Consider the following 16,037-nt stretch of genomic DNA (forward strand, 5'->3'; position numbering starts at 1 on the left):
CAAGTCCACCGTGAGAGCAGAGCGGAGAACTGCCAGACGGAAGAGGATCAGGGAGAGACTGTCTCACTTGGTTATCTTTATTGAGAATGCTTGACTTTAAGGAGAAATAATTGCCCAGTGTGCGTCTTGACTGATGCTAATTTTGGAAATACCAAGACCTTTTAATCCCCGTGGGTTGCATTTAATGCCTTCGCTCCATCTGTCCATCTGGATAAATATATGTGGAGCTTGGCGGAGGTACAGTTTTCTGCCCAAATTGTCTAGTGATCCTTAATTACTGGTAATGAGGATGGGGGGGAAGAGACCCTCTTGGCAGGGAGGCCTTTTCAGAAACGGGGAAATGTCCAGCGGCAGCCGGCCTCCTCCTCCTCCTCCTCCTCCTCGCCATCATCTCCGTGAGTCACGGTGCAGACGGAGGGGAAATTCCTGCCAATGAGGAGTGACAGGCCCTCTGCAGAAGGGGCTATAAATAGGCGGCTGGTGCTGGGAGTGGAAACGGCTTCCGCAAGGGACTCAGGCAGGGGGACAGGAGGAGATGGTGGCAGCCTTTCCTCACGCAGGCGGGGCCAGACGCCTGCGGATGCTTGCGTAAAACAAGAGCACCACAACATGACCTCCACTGCCAGCCTATTTTTATATCCATATATTAGTCTTACTGCTAATTGTGACCCTACGTCCTGTTCTTTGATGTTTTTGCCAGCTTTTTCATTTTGTTTTGAAGATGGCTCTTGCTGGTTTTAGAAAATGGCTGATTTAGGGTTCCCCAAACTGGATGCCACCAACACCTCTCCTGGTGTCCCCCCCCCCCCCACACACACGGCTCTTGCCATTGGAAATTCCATTGCCTGTGCAGGTTTTTAAAAATGTAGCCCAGTGTCTTCCCTGTGTGACTGAAGGTCAGCTGTGGCAGCCATTTTGTGGCTGCTCCCACCACACGGCGTCCAAATTCCCCAAGTGCCCCCTGCAGACTCCAAAATGGATGCATATTTAATTAGAGCAGGCGTTCAGATGTCCCAGAGATCATGTCTTAGAATCATAGAATCCTAGAGTTGGAAGGGACCTCTAGGGTCATCTAGTCCAACCCCCTGCACAATGCAGGAAACTCACAAATACCTCCCCCTAAATTCACAGGATCTTCATTGCAGTCAGATGGCCATCTAGCCTCTGTTTAAAAACCTCCAAGGAAGGAGAGACCACCACCTCCCGAGGAAGCCTGTTCCACTGGGGAATTGCTCTAACAGTCAGGAAGTTCTTCCTAATGTTGAGGTGGAAGCTCTTTTGATTTGATTTCAACCCGTTGGTTCTGGTCCTACCTTCCGGGGCCACAGAAAACAATTCCACACCATCCTCTATTGAACAACCCTTCAAATACTTGAAGATGGTGATCGTATCACCTCTCAGTCGTCTCCTCTCCAGGCTAAACATCCCCAGCTCCTTCAACCTTTCTTCATAGGACTTAAAATGTGGTGCCCCAAACTGAACACAATACTCCAGGTGAGGTCTTACCAGAGCAGAGTAAAGTGATACCATCACTTCACGTGATCTGGACACTAGACTTCTGTTGATATAGCCCAAAATTGCCTTTGCCTTGTTGGCATCGCCTCTGGAGGAAAAGAGCGTTAGTTGAGGGGAACGCTCGGTGGGGCTCCCAAACAGTAGACTGGCCTGTGTGTTCTGAGATGGCCAGCTGAATCAAAGGATTCTGTGGCCATGGTTTGTAGCTTTTGAGAGATTCTTGAAAGATTCGGGGCCAAGGAGATGGCTGAGGTGAAGAGCAAGAGGCAAAACCAGCAGCCCGTCTGCTCACCCCGTAGGAGTCTCCAGGAGCTACATGGCCAGCCTGCAGGGGGACAGAAACCCCCGTGGGTTGCATGTGGAAGCCACTGATGCGAGACAACGCATCAGAGCAGGTGGGATGGCTCTTGAATTGAACATGCTGAACTGATTGATAAACACGCAGAGCAGAGCCTCTTAGCCATGACGAAGGGATCAGGTCCTGAGGAGAACCAGCTTTCTTGCTAGCCAGGGTTTGCTAAGTCACCAAACGTAGGAAGTTTTACCTTCTGGCATCCAGACTTGGTCAAACGGGAACTGTGACTCTTGGCCTCGCTTTTCTCGCGGCCGAAGGAATGCTTAATCCTTGATGCTCTTGTTCCCTGAACTATGAGATCTCTAGCAACACCGGGTGGGTTACCGTTTTTTGGAAATTTGGAGGTTTTGAAGTTGAGTAGCTCCAGCAGTCGGTTGAGCGACAAGCAAAATATCTCCTCATCACCGTGGTACCCGTGCAGTCCCACACGGGTCACTGCGTAGACGCAGACCTGCCCCAGAGAGACTTTTGAAGCTCAGAAATAACCGAGGGGGCTCCTCTCGTGCCTTTTCCAGTGCAAAGGTGGGGGGGGATGCAGACTGCCCCCTCCCCCAGTTCTCTCTCTGCTGCTGTGGGGGGGGAGGGGCTGCTCTTTGAAGCTCCGTGTGAAGAAATGGGGGCTTCCAGGCCTTTCCTGTGACTTTGCGGAACCAAAGCAGTCCCTTTGTGGGAGAAAGGCCTTCTCGGCGTGTTTGTGTCTGCTGTGTGCCTTTTGGGGGAGGAGCCTCTGAAGCGCTTTTCCCGGGAGATGCCAGCGGCTTGTGCTGTTCAGGGCATTCTAGCTGGAGGCTAGGGATGGGCACAGGCCGAATTACAAGGCTCAGTTTGTCACAAACCATGCCCGGTCTGTAGGGTTCCTGCCACGCTGCCCTCATGAGCCCCGTGAACCTCCCAGGTGAGTTCGTGTGGTTCCTTTCCACAAATGTCGCATTGGCAGGGCTTCAAGAAGGCATTTAGAGAGAGACTTTGGCCCCTTCCCGTGCCTTCTCCATGCCACGCCATCAGTATGGCACAGCTTCCAAGCGGCTACGTGGCCTGGATGGGTGCAGAAGGTGACCACGGGGTAAATGACATTTATGAGAAAAGTGCAGCCTGCTTTCTCTGATCTAGTCTGTTCTCAACTTTTAGACCTATTGCAGACATATCTTGATGCAAGGATGGCCTCTCATATAAGTGAGTTTCCCTCCTAAGCTATAGAAGAAGGACTCCTGAATGAAATTATTTCTGCTTTGCACAGACGCAGTCGTTGGCATCGTCCTTGTCCACGAGGCAGCTCCTGAGGGTTTGCCGGCGGCTGTCCCACTACCCAGATGAGAGCCTCTACCGCACAATCAATAAAGCTTGTCTTTCTCGGTACGGATTTCTAGTGTTGTCGCTTTTAAAGTTCAGCAAGGCTGGAAACGGGTTCTCTCCCTCCTTCCGAGCGTGCCCAAAGGCTGGCTTCTGATAGGCCAGGCAGGCTCTAGTCCTCCTGCCTCTGACCCCGGAAGGGATGGGCAGCGTGGAATCCATGCGTGGGGAGACTACAAAGCCCCCACTGGTTCCTTCACGATGCAAGCCTGCAGCGTGTGGGGAGGCCAGCCACGACATGGGATTCCCCCAGGAGACGGAATTTATTTCTCTGTTGGGGAAATCGGGTGTGCCATTTCTTCACACCACCTGCTTTTGAGGTAGCAGACAACACAAAACAGAACAGAGACATAAAGCGTGCGAGTGTCAAATTAAAAAAAAAAAAGTTACAGCCACTAAAATCCAGTCATTAGAATCAGGATAAAACATTTAGCAGCCTGAAGTAAGCTCCCTAATGCACTCCTCAGGCTGAAAGTAGACTGGCAACACAGTTTTAAAGGCTCAATCCCCTAATTACAAGCCTAACTGAACAGCGGTGACCATGCAACGTTACCCCGCCATAATGGGTCCCAGTTGTGTAGGGTTTCCCCTGAGACAGTCACCTGACGGAGGACGGTACCCGCCTCCTTGTGCCACCCCCAGCTTGTAGGGTGGTCTGAGCAGTTGGGAGAGATGCCCACCTCCAGGCTCTTCCTCTGCAGTGGGTTGACCTGAGTAGCTACATTTGGGATTGCTTATGAAGAGGGATGGTGGCTCAGTGGTAGAGCATCTCCTTGGTAAGCAGAAGGTCCCAGGTTTGTTCCCCGGCATCTCCAACTAAAAAGGGTCCAGACAAGTAGGTGTGAAAGCTTGAGACCCTGGAGAGCTGCTGCCTGTCTGAGTAGACAATACTGACTCTGATGGACTGAGGGTCTGATTCAGTAGAAGGCAGCTTCATATGTTCATGGGAGGGATGGTGGCTCAGTGGCAGAGCATCTGCTTGGTAAGCAGAAGGTCCCAGGTTCAATCCCCACTGGCATCGCCAACTAAAAATGGCCCATCCAAGTAGGCATGAAAAACCTCAGCTGGAGACCCTGGAGAGATGCTGCTCGTCTGAGTAGACAAGACTGACTTTGATGGACCGAAGGGGGTCTGATTCAGTAGAAGGCAGCTTCAGATGCTCACGAATAAGGAACTGGGAATAAGGAACCAACTTCAGCCTCCTTTTAAGGGAAGGGATGGTGGCTCAGTGGTAGAGCATTTGTTTGGTAAGCAGAAGGTCCCAGGTTCAATCCCCGGCATCTCCAACTAAAAAGTGTCCAGGCAAGTAGGCGTGAAAAACCTCAGCTTGAGACCCTGGAGAGCCACTGCCAGTCTGAGGAGACAAAACTGACTTGGATGGACCGAGGGGGTCTGATTCAGTAGAAGGCAGCTTCAGATGTTCTAGGGAAGGACAGTGGCTCAGTGGTAGAGCATCTGCTTGGTAAGCAGTAGGTCCCAGGTTCAATCCCCACTGGCATCTCCAACTAAAAACGGCCCAGGCAAGTAGGCGTAAAAAACCTCCACTGGAGAGCCGCTGCCTCAGTAGGCAAGACTGACTTGGATGGATGCAGGAGGGTCTGATTCAGTAGGAGGCAGCTTTATATGTACACAAGAGAGGAGCTTTACTGTGTGAGGCTTACTTTGGAGTAAGCAGGCACAGAACTGGCTTGCAAATCACATGTTTTGTGTCCTGGGTGTGGGGCTTGGAGTGCTGATTGTAGCAGTACAGACAGAGGCTGGTCATATCCAGACGCTAAAAGCACAGCAGCCCCTAGGGTCTGTGGCTGCAGAATGCAGCAGAAAACTCTCCTGGAAATAACATTTCCATCTTTTCCCCCTCCCTTCTCATTAGGTTTCTACCTAGCCTTGCAGCATCTGCCTTACATAAAAATCTGCTGGACTGTGGAATTCATGGAAGCGCCGCCGATACAGAGGAGACAGACGCCAAGGCTCTGAGTTGTAAGCTGATAACATTCCCCCCCGCTTCTGTACACGTGAACACTGCCTGCCAGCATCTGTGATCCAGCTCTCTGCTGGCGTTCCAGTGACAAAAGTCCTGCATGCTGAAGGTTTATTGCTGTTGAGTTGTCCCCTGTTCGAGGGCAGAAGGATGAGCAGCCATGCCCAGTAGAAACCAGGCGTAGCTTCTCCTCTCTCAGCACTCCAGAGACCAAGAAGATCTGGAGGGGTCAGAGCTTGTCAGACTCTTTGTCAGAAGGCAGCTTTCGCCCTGATGCTCTTTCTGCTGGTCTCTGAGGTGCTCCTTGAAGCCAGCTGTCCTACAGCAGCCCAACATGGCTGCCTTCGGAAGCTAGGATCTCTCAGCAGGTCTCTCTGGTTCCTTCCATACCATGCATCTTTGCCTGTGAGCCATTTGGGAGGGGGTGAGGGTGGGGGCGGTGAGAGCAGCTCAAAGTGAGTCTCAAAGTGAGTCCCCTTCCTTTGCCATTCCCTGACATGTCTCTTGTGTCACTTCTGAGGCAGTCCTTTCCCTTGTGGTGTCCCTGGTGCCTCCTCCTTTGAAGCAAACGTGTCAAGTGGCTGATCACAGAGGAAGAGAAATGGGTGTGCAAGAGACCAGGGGGAAGAAGTGGCTTCCAATATAGTTCTCCCCCCCCCCCCACACACACCGGTATCTCCTTTTAACAAGGGAGGAGGAGGGTGGCTTGGAATGTGATGCCAGCTGATAAGACCTCGTGGCTTCAAGCGGGGCACCATTTTTACCCTTCAGACTCTAGTTCAAGTTATATTGTGTTTTGTGCTTTTGCAATGCCGCCTGTAACATGTGAAAAATGTCTTACTAGAATGGTGTAGTGACATGTTATTCAGCACTTATCCTGCCCAGCAACATTCCTCCGTTCTTTCCAAGTTTCATTTAAGGACCAACTATTGGTCCCTCCAGCAACATCAACACTTAACTGGCATCTGCTCTCCAGACCAAGGTCTTTTCCCCACTCCCTTTTTCCTTATCCGAGCCCTTTAACAACAGATACCAGGGTGGGCATACTTGGCACGTGCTCTGCCACTAACTGTGTGTGTCTCCTTTGTCTTGCTGCTTTTTTTGTTCCACACCTGTGGCTCTGACCTGGGTGAAATAAAAGAGACCCATTGCCTCTTTAACTGCAGTGTGCCTAATTGTGCAAAAGTGGGTAATGCTCAATTTGTATGAAACATCCAGGTGAAATCAACATGGGAGTCTTGAGGATTGGTGCTGCCACCATCCCAGTGCACAACCCCGACGCCAGGATGAAGGTGCCGGACGTGCTCTTCTATGAAAACACTCAAGTAAGGGGTTCTGCCTGGACGGGGACAGTCTGGTTTTTTCAGAATAAAGAGCTGGCAACAAATAAAGCTATTTCTTTAGGGGAAAGCTACCAGTTTTCCCTACTAGTTTGTTAAATAATTTCAGATATTTTTTCTCATTATTTCTTTCTTTAGGAGAAAGCTACCAGTTTTCCCTGCTAGTTTGTTAAATAATTTCAGATATTTTTTCTCATTATTTCTTTCTTTAGGAGAAAGCTACCAGTTTTCCCTGCTAGTTTGTTAAATAATTTCAGATATTTTTATCATTATTTCTTTCTTTAGGAAAAAGCTACCAGTTTCCCCTGCTAGTTTGTTAAATAATTTCAGGTATTTTTATCATTATTTATTTCTTTAGGAAAAAGCTACCAGTTTTACTTGCTGGTTTGTTAAATAATTTCAGATATGTCTATTATTATTTATTAAATTTATGAACCAGGCAATCCCGGCCAGAGTGGCGCTTTGGGCAGTGTACAGTGTATTATTTGATCAAGATTATGTTCTTGCTTTCAGGGCCAAATTCTAAGCCCTGCCTTATTCTTGATTTTACAGTTCACTTTCTAGGCAAGGCAGAAACGACAGTTTATTGGCAGTGTCCCAATTCAGATATCACAACAAACTGCAGTTTCTTTCTAAAATGCGACTCCCCCCCGTTGCTGTGAAAGGGTTTTTTCTTTTTAAAGAAAGTATTCCTCAATCTCAAAAGGCCAGTTGTCTGTTCACATCATTTACCTCCCCCCACTGCCTTTGGATATGCTGGAAGGAATGTTCCCGCACCCAGGGCTCCCCCACAAGAAGAGATGGGAAGAGCACAGCCTCCGACCCGGGTGGTGTTTGGGCCTCATCTCTGCTCACTGCGAGATCTGGATGAAGCCTTTTGACCCCTGTCTGACACAACGGAGATACTGTTTGAATCTCGGAGCACCTTTAAGACCATCAGAGTTTTATTCAAGGTGTATGCGTTTTCGTGTGCACAGAGACTGCACACGAAAGCCACAGCCTGCAACAGGAGTACTGATGAAAACACAGCTTGCGCTCCCAGCCCCTTCACCTTCTGACCTAGAGCTGCATAGACCAGGGGTGTCAAACATGCAGCCTGGGGGGCTGAATCAGGCCCCCGGAGGGCTCCTGTCGGGCCCCCGAACAACTGGCTATCATCTGCTTCCTTCTCCCTCTCTCTTTCTGCCTTCTGCATCCCAGCTTGCTTTGCCAGGTTTGCCCAATCGCACAAGAGCTACAGAGCAAAACCTCTATTTTCTCCCTTGGCTGAGACTCCTCTGTTGAGGAAGGAGGGGAGAGAGAGCTTGCTTGGGCAGGCACGGCAGAGCTACTGAGCCAGAGCTTCCTTTGTCCAGTTCCCTCGGCCCCATGGGAGAAATACAAAAAAAAAAGCACCTTTTAAGACCAAGTGCTAATACCTTAAGGATGTTTTAAGGTTTTTTTTTAAAAAAAATCTCTTGTCTTTGTGTCCTTTATAAAGTTTATATCTCTGCTGCCTAATCATAAATAGGTACACACCTGGTGCAGCCCAACCTGACATGGCTCGGCCCCACGAGGTCTTATTTATGTCAGATTCAGCACTCATAACTGAATTTGACACCCCTGGCATAGACTCTTTTAATACACACAAAACTCTATTCCTTCCCTTCTAGCATATGATGGTGATGGAAGATATGCTAAAAGACTTCTTGCTTGGAGAGCACCTGCTGTTAGTCGGCAACCAGGTGAGAGTGGTCGACAGTTTTGTTGCTAGTCACATGCATGCTTTTGTTTGGCTATAGACCGGGGGTGGCCAAACTGTGGCTCAGGAGCCACCTGTGGCTCTTTCACGCTTATTGTGCGGCTCTAGAAGCCCCCACTGCCCTACTGGCCGGCTTGGAGAGAAGGCTTTTTTCTCTTTCAGCCACTTCACGAAGCCAAGCCAGCCTGCAGCTTGGAGAATGCATTTAATCCACCCTTCCCTCCCTCCTTGTGGCTTTCAAACATCTGACGTTTATTGCACGTGGCTTTTGCATGAAGCGAGTTGGGCCACCCCTGATACAGAATAAAGTTTGAGTCCAGTGGCACCTTTAAGACCAACAAAGTTTAATTCTGTGTATAGGCCACCACTGCTCCGCTAATTGCACCGGCTACCAGTCAAGTACCGGATTCATTTCAAAGTGCTGGCGATGACCTTTGAAGCCCTGTGTGTCCTGGGACTGAGGGACCGCCTCTCCCCTTGTGTGCCCCGGAGAGCTTTGCGCTCTGCGGACCACCGTTTGCTGGTTGTCCCCGGCCTGAAGGACATCTGCTTAACCTGGCCTGGTGGGGGGAACATGCTCCCCTTTCAGAGGAGGGGCCCTGCCTGCGAGATCCATTTCTGGGTATCTGAACTCCCCTGTGGTGATCTCCAGCCGCTTGGGAAGTCTGAACCTTCCCTTCCGTTTTTGAGCTGCTTAAAAAAAGAAAAGTCAGTGATGTGGTCCTAACCACATATTTGTGCCCGGGTCACGTGCCACCACTTGCTCATTGTAGTACCCAAATGTTCTGTCAGGACTGGGAACACCCAGAGGTGTTTTTGAATGATAAACTCAAGAAAAACGACTCGTTCTGCCATTTCTTGGGGTGGGACAGGGCTGGAAACAGTCTATATTTAAAAGGCTCCTGTATCAGTGGCCAGGATTCTTCCCCCTGCTCCCTCCCCCAGAACCTTACTCCAAGCCCCTGCAGAATATTGCTCTGGTGGGAAAGCTCTGTGGGGAGAGAAAAAGGGAGAATGTCACCCTGAAATGAGCAGGGAAGGGAGTGAGATCAGGCAGGAAAGGGGGTGATTTCTGGTGGGGAAATACAGTTGCAAAGGAACCAACGATCACAGTACTTGGTGGAGGAATTGTGGAGCTGTTAGAAAGGAGCTGGTGTTTCGGCTGGGCACTTATGCCCATGGGTGAAAAAGCAAGCAGAAAAGGATGCTGCCTGCCCGACCACCCACTCCGTAGTTGCCGCATGGCCATAACCTGGACGGTCAACTATGGGATGAGTATGTGGAGAAGCAGGTTACGGTAGATTGAAATTCTCCAACACATACAAAAAATCGGATCAAATAGAAGTGCAGTCAGAACTTTGGGGAGGGACGGTGGCTCAGTGGTAGAGCATCTGCTTGGTAAGCAGGAGGTCCCAGGTTCAATCCCCGGCATCTCCAACTAAAAAGGGTCCAGGCAGTAGGTGATGGAGATGGAGGGACGGTGGCTCGGTGGGAGAGCATCTGCTTGGTAAGCAGGAGGTCCCAGGTTCAATCCCCGGCATCTCCAACTAAAAAGGGTCCAGGCAGTAGGTGATGGAGATGGAGGGACAGTGGCTCAGTGGGAGAGCATCTGCTTGGTAAGCAGGAGGTCCCAGGTTCAATCCCCGGCATCTCCAACTAAAAAGGGTCCAGGCAAATAGGCATGGAAAAACCTCAGCTTGAGACCCTGGAGAGCCGCTGCCAGTCTGAGTAGACAAGACTGACTTAAAGGGAGGGATGGTGGCTCAGTGCTAGAGCATCTGCTTGGTAAGCAGAAAGTCCCAGATTCAATCCCCGGCATCTCCAACTAAAAAGGGTCCAGGCAAGTAGGTGTGAAAAACCTCAGCTGGAGACCCTGGAGAAAGCTGCTGCCAGTCTGAGGAGACAAGACTGACTTTGATGGACGCAGGAGGGTCTGATTCAGTAGAAGGCAGCTTCATATCTCCTTGTCCGAAAAGTGCACCATCTGGCGGCAGCCGAAGACTAGACTGCAGGCATCCCGTGCTCTAGAGGCTGCACAGCGCTAGTTCTGTTACTAGAGAAGAGATGGCTGTGCTAGACAGGTTGTCCTCACAGGATGAGCCAGCACCTGCAGGGTGGAAACCTCCTGGGAAACAGGAGGCGGGGGGAAGACGAGGCACGTGGATTTAAGTCAAGGAGTGCTGTGCTGGGGGACTCCCGGTCCCTCCTGATACGCCCAGATGGAGCCAATGATCTGGGCAGACTGCAGTCTGCTCTTTTTTGGGGGGGGGGGGGCTCCCCTGGTGTAGAGACTCAGTCTCGGTGGAAGGCGAGCAGGGATTCAGGGTGGTTGACCTCTCTGGTGTTACGGCGGTCACCCAGCTGCCCCCTTGCCAACCGTGTGGGTAGAACTTGCTGGGACGACCGGCATGTGACCCTGGGGCAGCCGGGAAGCATCCCAGCGTGGGCCTTCTTTGCTGGCCTGTCCTCGGAACTGTGCCAGCTTCAGTGGCTGAATATGACGGAGTCTTGGGGGGGGGGGGGGGGGGGCCGCATTATCCTTGTCGATGATCAAGTGTGAAGCGCTTTCTGTTAATTTAAAGTTACGGATAAGCGTCGTCTTTGTCTCCACAGGGTGTGGGGAAAAACAAAGTCGTTGACAGATTCCTTCAGCTGATGAATAGGCCAAGGGAATATTTGCAGCTACATAGGTAAGAGATATTGAATTCTTTGGCATCTGTGTGCTTCTTTGTTTTCTTCATGCCTACCGTGCCCGAAACAAAGCAGGGCTCTGCCTAGCTACCGCTTGGGCTGGATATTAGGAAGAACGTTTTTACAGTCCAAGCTGTTCAGCACTGGAATCAGCTCCCTCGGTGGCGGGGTGTGTGTGAGCTCCTCCTCCCCGGCAGCCTTGAACCAGCGGCTGGACGGACACTGGTCAGAGATCCTGCACTGAACAGGGGGTTGGCCTAGATGGTCATAAACTAAAAGCCAGGTCAGGCTGATCCTGCACTGAACAGGGGGTTGGACTAGATGGCCTCTGTGGACTCTTCCAACCCTGTGATTCTAGGATTGACGCAGGCTAGAGGCAGAGCTCAGAGCCCGGTCTGGCAGCACCGGATGCTGTGGCACTACTGAGGCTACAGACCAAACTAGATGCTCCATCAGACTCCCAGCCACCATGGAGATCTGCAGCTGTAAATTCCCATTGGGAATTTAATCCCAGTACATTTCAGCAGCCCAGCATGGAGGAAGACTGCAGCGTGGGGGTGGCGAAAGGACTTCATGAACACGTGAAGCTGCCGAGTACTGAATTGGTCCCCTCTTGGTCCATCACGGTCAGCCTTGTCTCCTCAGACCAACAGCATCTCTCCAGGCCTCCGTCTGAGGTCTTTCACCTCACCTATAGCCTTGTCCTTTGAACTGGAGAGGGTGGGGATTGAACGTGGGACCTTCAGGCTCCTCCCCTGTATTACAGCCATTCCTCCGGATCATTTGCTCTCTCAGGAGGTCGCCCGTGTGCTGGGTACTTGCAGCTGTGTGACTGCAAGCCCTGGGGTAGCCGCTTGAGAGACGGAAGGCTTAGTCTGGGTCTAAATGGGTGTGGGAACCGGCCAGCAGCCTGGGATGGAAGACCACTTGGAAGCAGACCCTCTTGACAGAGCAGAGAGGTCCTGTCAGAAATATTTCCCTGGGGGGCGGGGAGGCCTTTTGGAGAGAGATCCACATCGTTTGTTTGTTTGTTTGTAATTTTAGCTGCCTTTCTCCCTTGCAGAACTGATGTTGGCTTACGGTATAAATAAAACATTATAAAAAACACAATAGAAACAACAATTATAAAAACTTACAAAAAGTCATAATTTAAAAGCTTCAATTACATCTTCCAGAAATGAAAACTACATTAGTCAAGTGCACTCCTAAATAAAATCGTCTTCAGCTACTTCCTGAGGATCAACAGGGGTGGGGGGGGGCAGGTGCACCTCCAGGGGGAGAGTGTTCCACATAAATTAGCCCTCTTGCTGATGATGAAGACTGTAGATTTATACCCTGCCCTTCTCTCTGAATCAGAGTCTCAGAGCGGCTCACAATCTCCTTTATCTTCTTCCCCCACAACAGACGCCCTGTGAGGTGAGTGGGGCTGAGAGAGTTCTCCCAGAAGCTGCCCTTTCAAGGACAACTTCTACGAGAGCTATGGCTGACCCAAGGCCATCCCAGCAGCTGCAAGTGGAGGAGTGGGGAATCAAACCCGGTTCTCCCAGATAAGAGTCCGTGCACTTAACCACTACACCAAACTGGCTCTGAAGGAGAAAGGGGGACTCTCTGGAATCCATCCACTCTGTTTTTGAACAAATTATGTCGTTTTCTTTTTAGAAGCTTGACACAATTTTTTAAAAAATCACATAAAAGGAAATGCTTGCTTGCGCATTCCAAAGTGTACTTTAGTCAAAATGGATGAGATTTGTTTTTAAAAGAGCATGTGTGGTCAAGCAGAAAAATCTACTTTAGAAACTGAAAGAAAATGGCCGTAACAGTGTTTGTTAAAAATCCACAGAGCCCCTCAGGGTAGAGACTGAGAGGCTGTAGAAATAGCTCAGCTTCCAGGGCTGCTGATGAAGGTGAAGGGTGAAAACGTGACCTCATTAATAGCCGTTAATCTAGTTTTTAATGTAAAAAGACTCTGGCTTTATTTAGACATCAGGACAAACCTCTCTGGGTTGATGATAGGTGAAAACATGCCTGGTGTTGTGTTTCGGCTTCCCCTCATGTATGGAGTGTGTCTGAAACTTTCCTGGTTTTGAAACCTTGGCTTGGAATCCCAGTTGGTGAGAAGGAAACAAACTCCATTTTCCCCAGACATCCAGATGTCCCGGCAAATTGAAGACTGGTGAAATCATCCAAAACCAGAAGAGGCTTCAGTTGGGCTTTGTGGGTGGGAATGATGGGGGAGGGGAGGGAACACGGCTTGTGCCCCTCACAACCGCACTCAGCAGCCAGACATGGAAGTGATTGAGATTCCTCTCCCCAAACCATTCTGTGATGATGATCTATATCCCACACTTCCTTAAAGTGCCTCATTAGTGACACGACCATCTGTGGGTGGGTGTTTCTGTGACCATACCATGGTTTGAAATATTGAGCCTGCTCCTCCAGTTAAAACTGGTGCTGGCCGAGATTTTGGGTGGTTTAATGCTTTTTCTCCCTTGTTTGCATTGGATAAAGCCTGTGTGTTCTTGTTTGGTCTTAGAGACACCACTGTCCAAAGTCTTACACTGCAGCCTTCTGTAAAAGACGGTCTTGTTGTGTATGAGGATTCTCCACTTGTAAGTTGCCTGCAATTAAAGCTTACATTAGAGTATAAGAGATTTTCTGTATAGTAAGTTGATCTTGATATACAGTATGTGTATTGTGGCTGTCAGCATGACACACTCCAATGATAAAAATCTAGTCCCTGTTTCAAAACCTCCAAGGAAGGAGAGCCCACCACCTCCCAAGGAAGCCTGTTCCACTGAAGAACCAGTCTGACTCTCAGGGAGTTCTTCCTCATCTTGAGCCAGAAACTCATTTGATTTAATTTAAACCCATTGGTTCTGGTCCTACCTTCCGGGGCCACAGAAAACAATTCCACACCATTCTCTGTATGACAGTCCTTCAAGAACTTGAAGATGGTGATCACATCACCTCTCAGCCGTCTCCTCTCCAGGCTAAACATCCCCAGGTCCTTCAGCCTTTCCTCATAGGACTTGGTCTCCAGACCCCTCACCATCTTCATTGCCCTCCTCTGGACCCCTTTCAGCTTGTCTATATCCTTCTTAGATTGTGGTTCCTGAAACTGAACACAATACTCCAGGTGAGGTCTTACCAGAGCAGAGTAAAGCGATACTATCACTTCATGTGATCTGGACACTATATATACATCCTATATTGGCACAAATGTTTGGTAATTAATAGCTATGATAGGCACATGAAGGTGATTTCTGAAGGATCAGTCGTAGTATCAGTGTGTGAAATCCACGTTTCCTTTCCTGCTGGTAAAACAGCCTCTTTTTGTCCCCCTGTATGAGCCCCATTTTTACTCCCATCAAGAAACAGTGGGCCAGTTACCAGCATTCAGTGCAGCATTTAACGTTCTATGAATAAGAACATAAGAGAAGCCATGTTGGATCCGGCCAGTGGCCCATCCAGTCCAACACTCTGTGTCACATAAGAACATAAGAGAAGCCATGTTGGATCAGGTCAATGGCCCATCCAGTCCAACACTCTGTGTCACATAAGAGAAGCCATGTTGGATCAGGTCAATGGCCCATCCAGTCCAACACTCTGTGTCACATAAGAACATAAGAGAGGCCATGTTGGATCAGGTCAATGGCCCATCCAGTCCAACACTCTGTGTCACATAAGAACATAAGAAAGGCCATGCTGGATCAGGTCAATGGCCTATCCAGTCCAACACTCTGTGTCACATAAGAACATAAGAGAGGCCATGTTGGATCAGGTCAATGGCCCATCCAGTCCAACACTCTGTGTCACATAAGAACATAAGAGAGGCCATGTTGGATCAGGTCAATGGCCCATCCAGTCCAACACTCTGTGTCACATAAGAACACAAGAGACACCATGTTGGATCAGGGCAATGGCCCATCCAGTCCAACACTCTGTGTCACGTAAGAACATAAGAGAGGCCATGTTGGATCAGGTCAATGGCCCATCCAGTCCAACACTCTGTGTCACACAGTGGCAAAAAAAAATTGTACACACATACACACACACGCACTGTGACTAATAGCCACTGATGGACCTCTGCTCCATATTTTTATCTAACCCCCTCTTGAAGCTGGCTGTGCTTGTAGCCGCCACCACCTCCTGTGGCAGTGAATTCCACGTTAATCACCCTTTGGGTGAAGAAGGACATCCTTTTATCCATTTTAACCCGACTGCTCAGCAATTTCATCGAATGCCCACGAGTTCTTGTATTGTGAGAAAGGGAGAAAAGGACCTCTTTCTCTACTTTCTCCATCCCATGCATAATCTTGTCAACCTCTCTCATGCCACCCCGCAGTCGACGTTTCTCCTAGCTTAAGAGCCCCAAGCGTTTTAACCTTTCTCCATAGGGTTCACCTGAGGACCTAAATTGTGAGCGTTCGAAGGTGTTGCTGTTTCTGACCCTGCAACTGTGCAGGCAGCCACACCCATCGAGATGTCTGTTTTTGCCAAGCTCCCTCTTGCTCCCAGTCCCTTCCAGCCTGGCACCTCAAAATCTTGCCTCAAGAATTGCAAGTTCCATGAGTCCACTCTTCTGAGCTTGCTCACCCCATGAGTGGCCTACAGGAGCCCCAGATATGAGCCCCATCCCTGGAAGAAAGCAGGGCTCTGCCTGGTTATTGCTGAGGCCGGATAACAATACAGTGACGGTACAGGCGGGCCTGAAGCACAGTCTTTGTTTCTACCCATGTTCTTTTCTAGCTGGGTACATGAATAGCTGGAATGTAAATTTTAAATATTCTTGAAAGGCTTGTAGAGGTTGACAATGCCATGTCCTACGATCTGTGTGATGACGCCTAAATAATTTTTCCAGGTGAAAGCGGTCAAGTTGGGTCACGTTTTAGTTATTGATGAGGCAGATAAGGCGCCAACAAATGTCACCTGCATTTTGAAAGCTTTAGTGGAAAGTGGAGAAATGATCCTCTCAGATGGAAGGCGCCTCGTTGCCAGTAAGTATCTCCCCCTACTTTATCGGATCCATAGACTCTAAAATAAGCATGAGGCTTCTTTGTAAAT

The 16,037-nt window shown here is 49.6% G+C and overlaps 1 protein-coding gene across 1 annotated transcript in view; it reads left to right on the forward strand.

Annotated features, from left to right (window-relative positions):
- Nucleotides 1–16,037, forward strand: part of VWA8 (von Willebrand factor A domain containing 8) — a 106,606-nt gene that overhangs the window by 35,300 nt on the left and 55,269 nt on the right. Inside the window, exons 16-22 of the mRNA XM_060233579.1 lie at nt 3,108–3,223; nt 5,094–5,200; nt 6,420–6,526; nt 8,194–8,265; nt 10,896–10,972; nt 13,507–13,582; nt 15,835–15,970. Coding sequence (XP_060089562.1) covers nt 3,108–3,223; nt 5,094–5,200; nt 6,420–6,526; nt 8,194–8,265; nt 10,896–10,972; nt 13,507–13,582; nt 15,835–15,970 — 691 coding nt within the window. The remainder of the gene's footprint in view (nt 1–3,107; nt 3,224–5,093; nt 5,201–6,419; nt 6,527–8,193; nt 8,266–10,895; nt 10,973–13,506; nt 13,583–15,834; nt 15,971–16,037) is intronic.

The sequence above is a fragment of the Heteronotia binoei genome, chromosome 3, assembly GCF_032191835.1.
Source record: "Heteronotia binoei isolate CCM8104 ecotype False Entrance Well chromosome 3, APGP_CSIRO_Hbin_v1, whole genome shotgun sequence".
In the NCBI taxonomy this organism is placed as follows: Eukaryota; Metazoa; Chordata; class Lepidosauria; order Squamata; family Gekkonidae; genus Heteronotia; species Heteronotia binoei.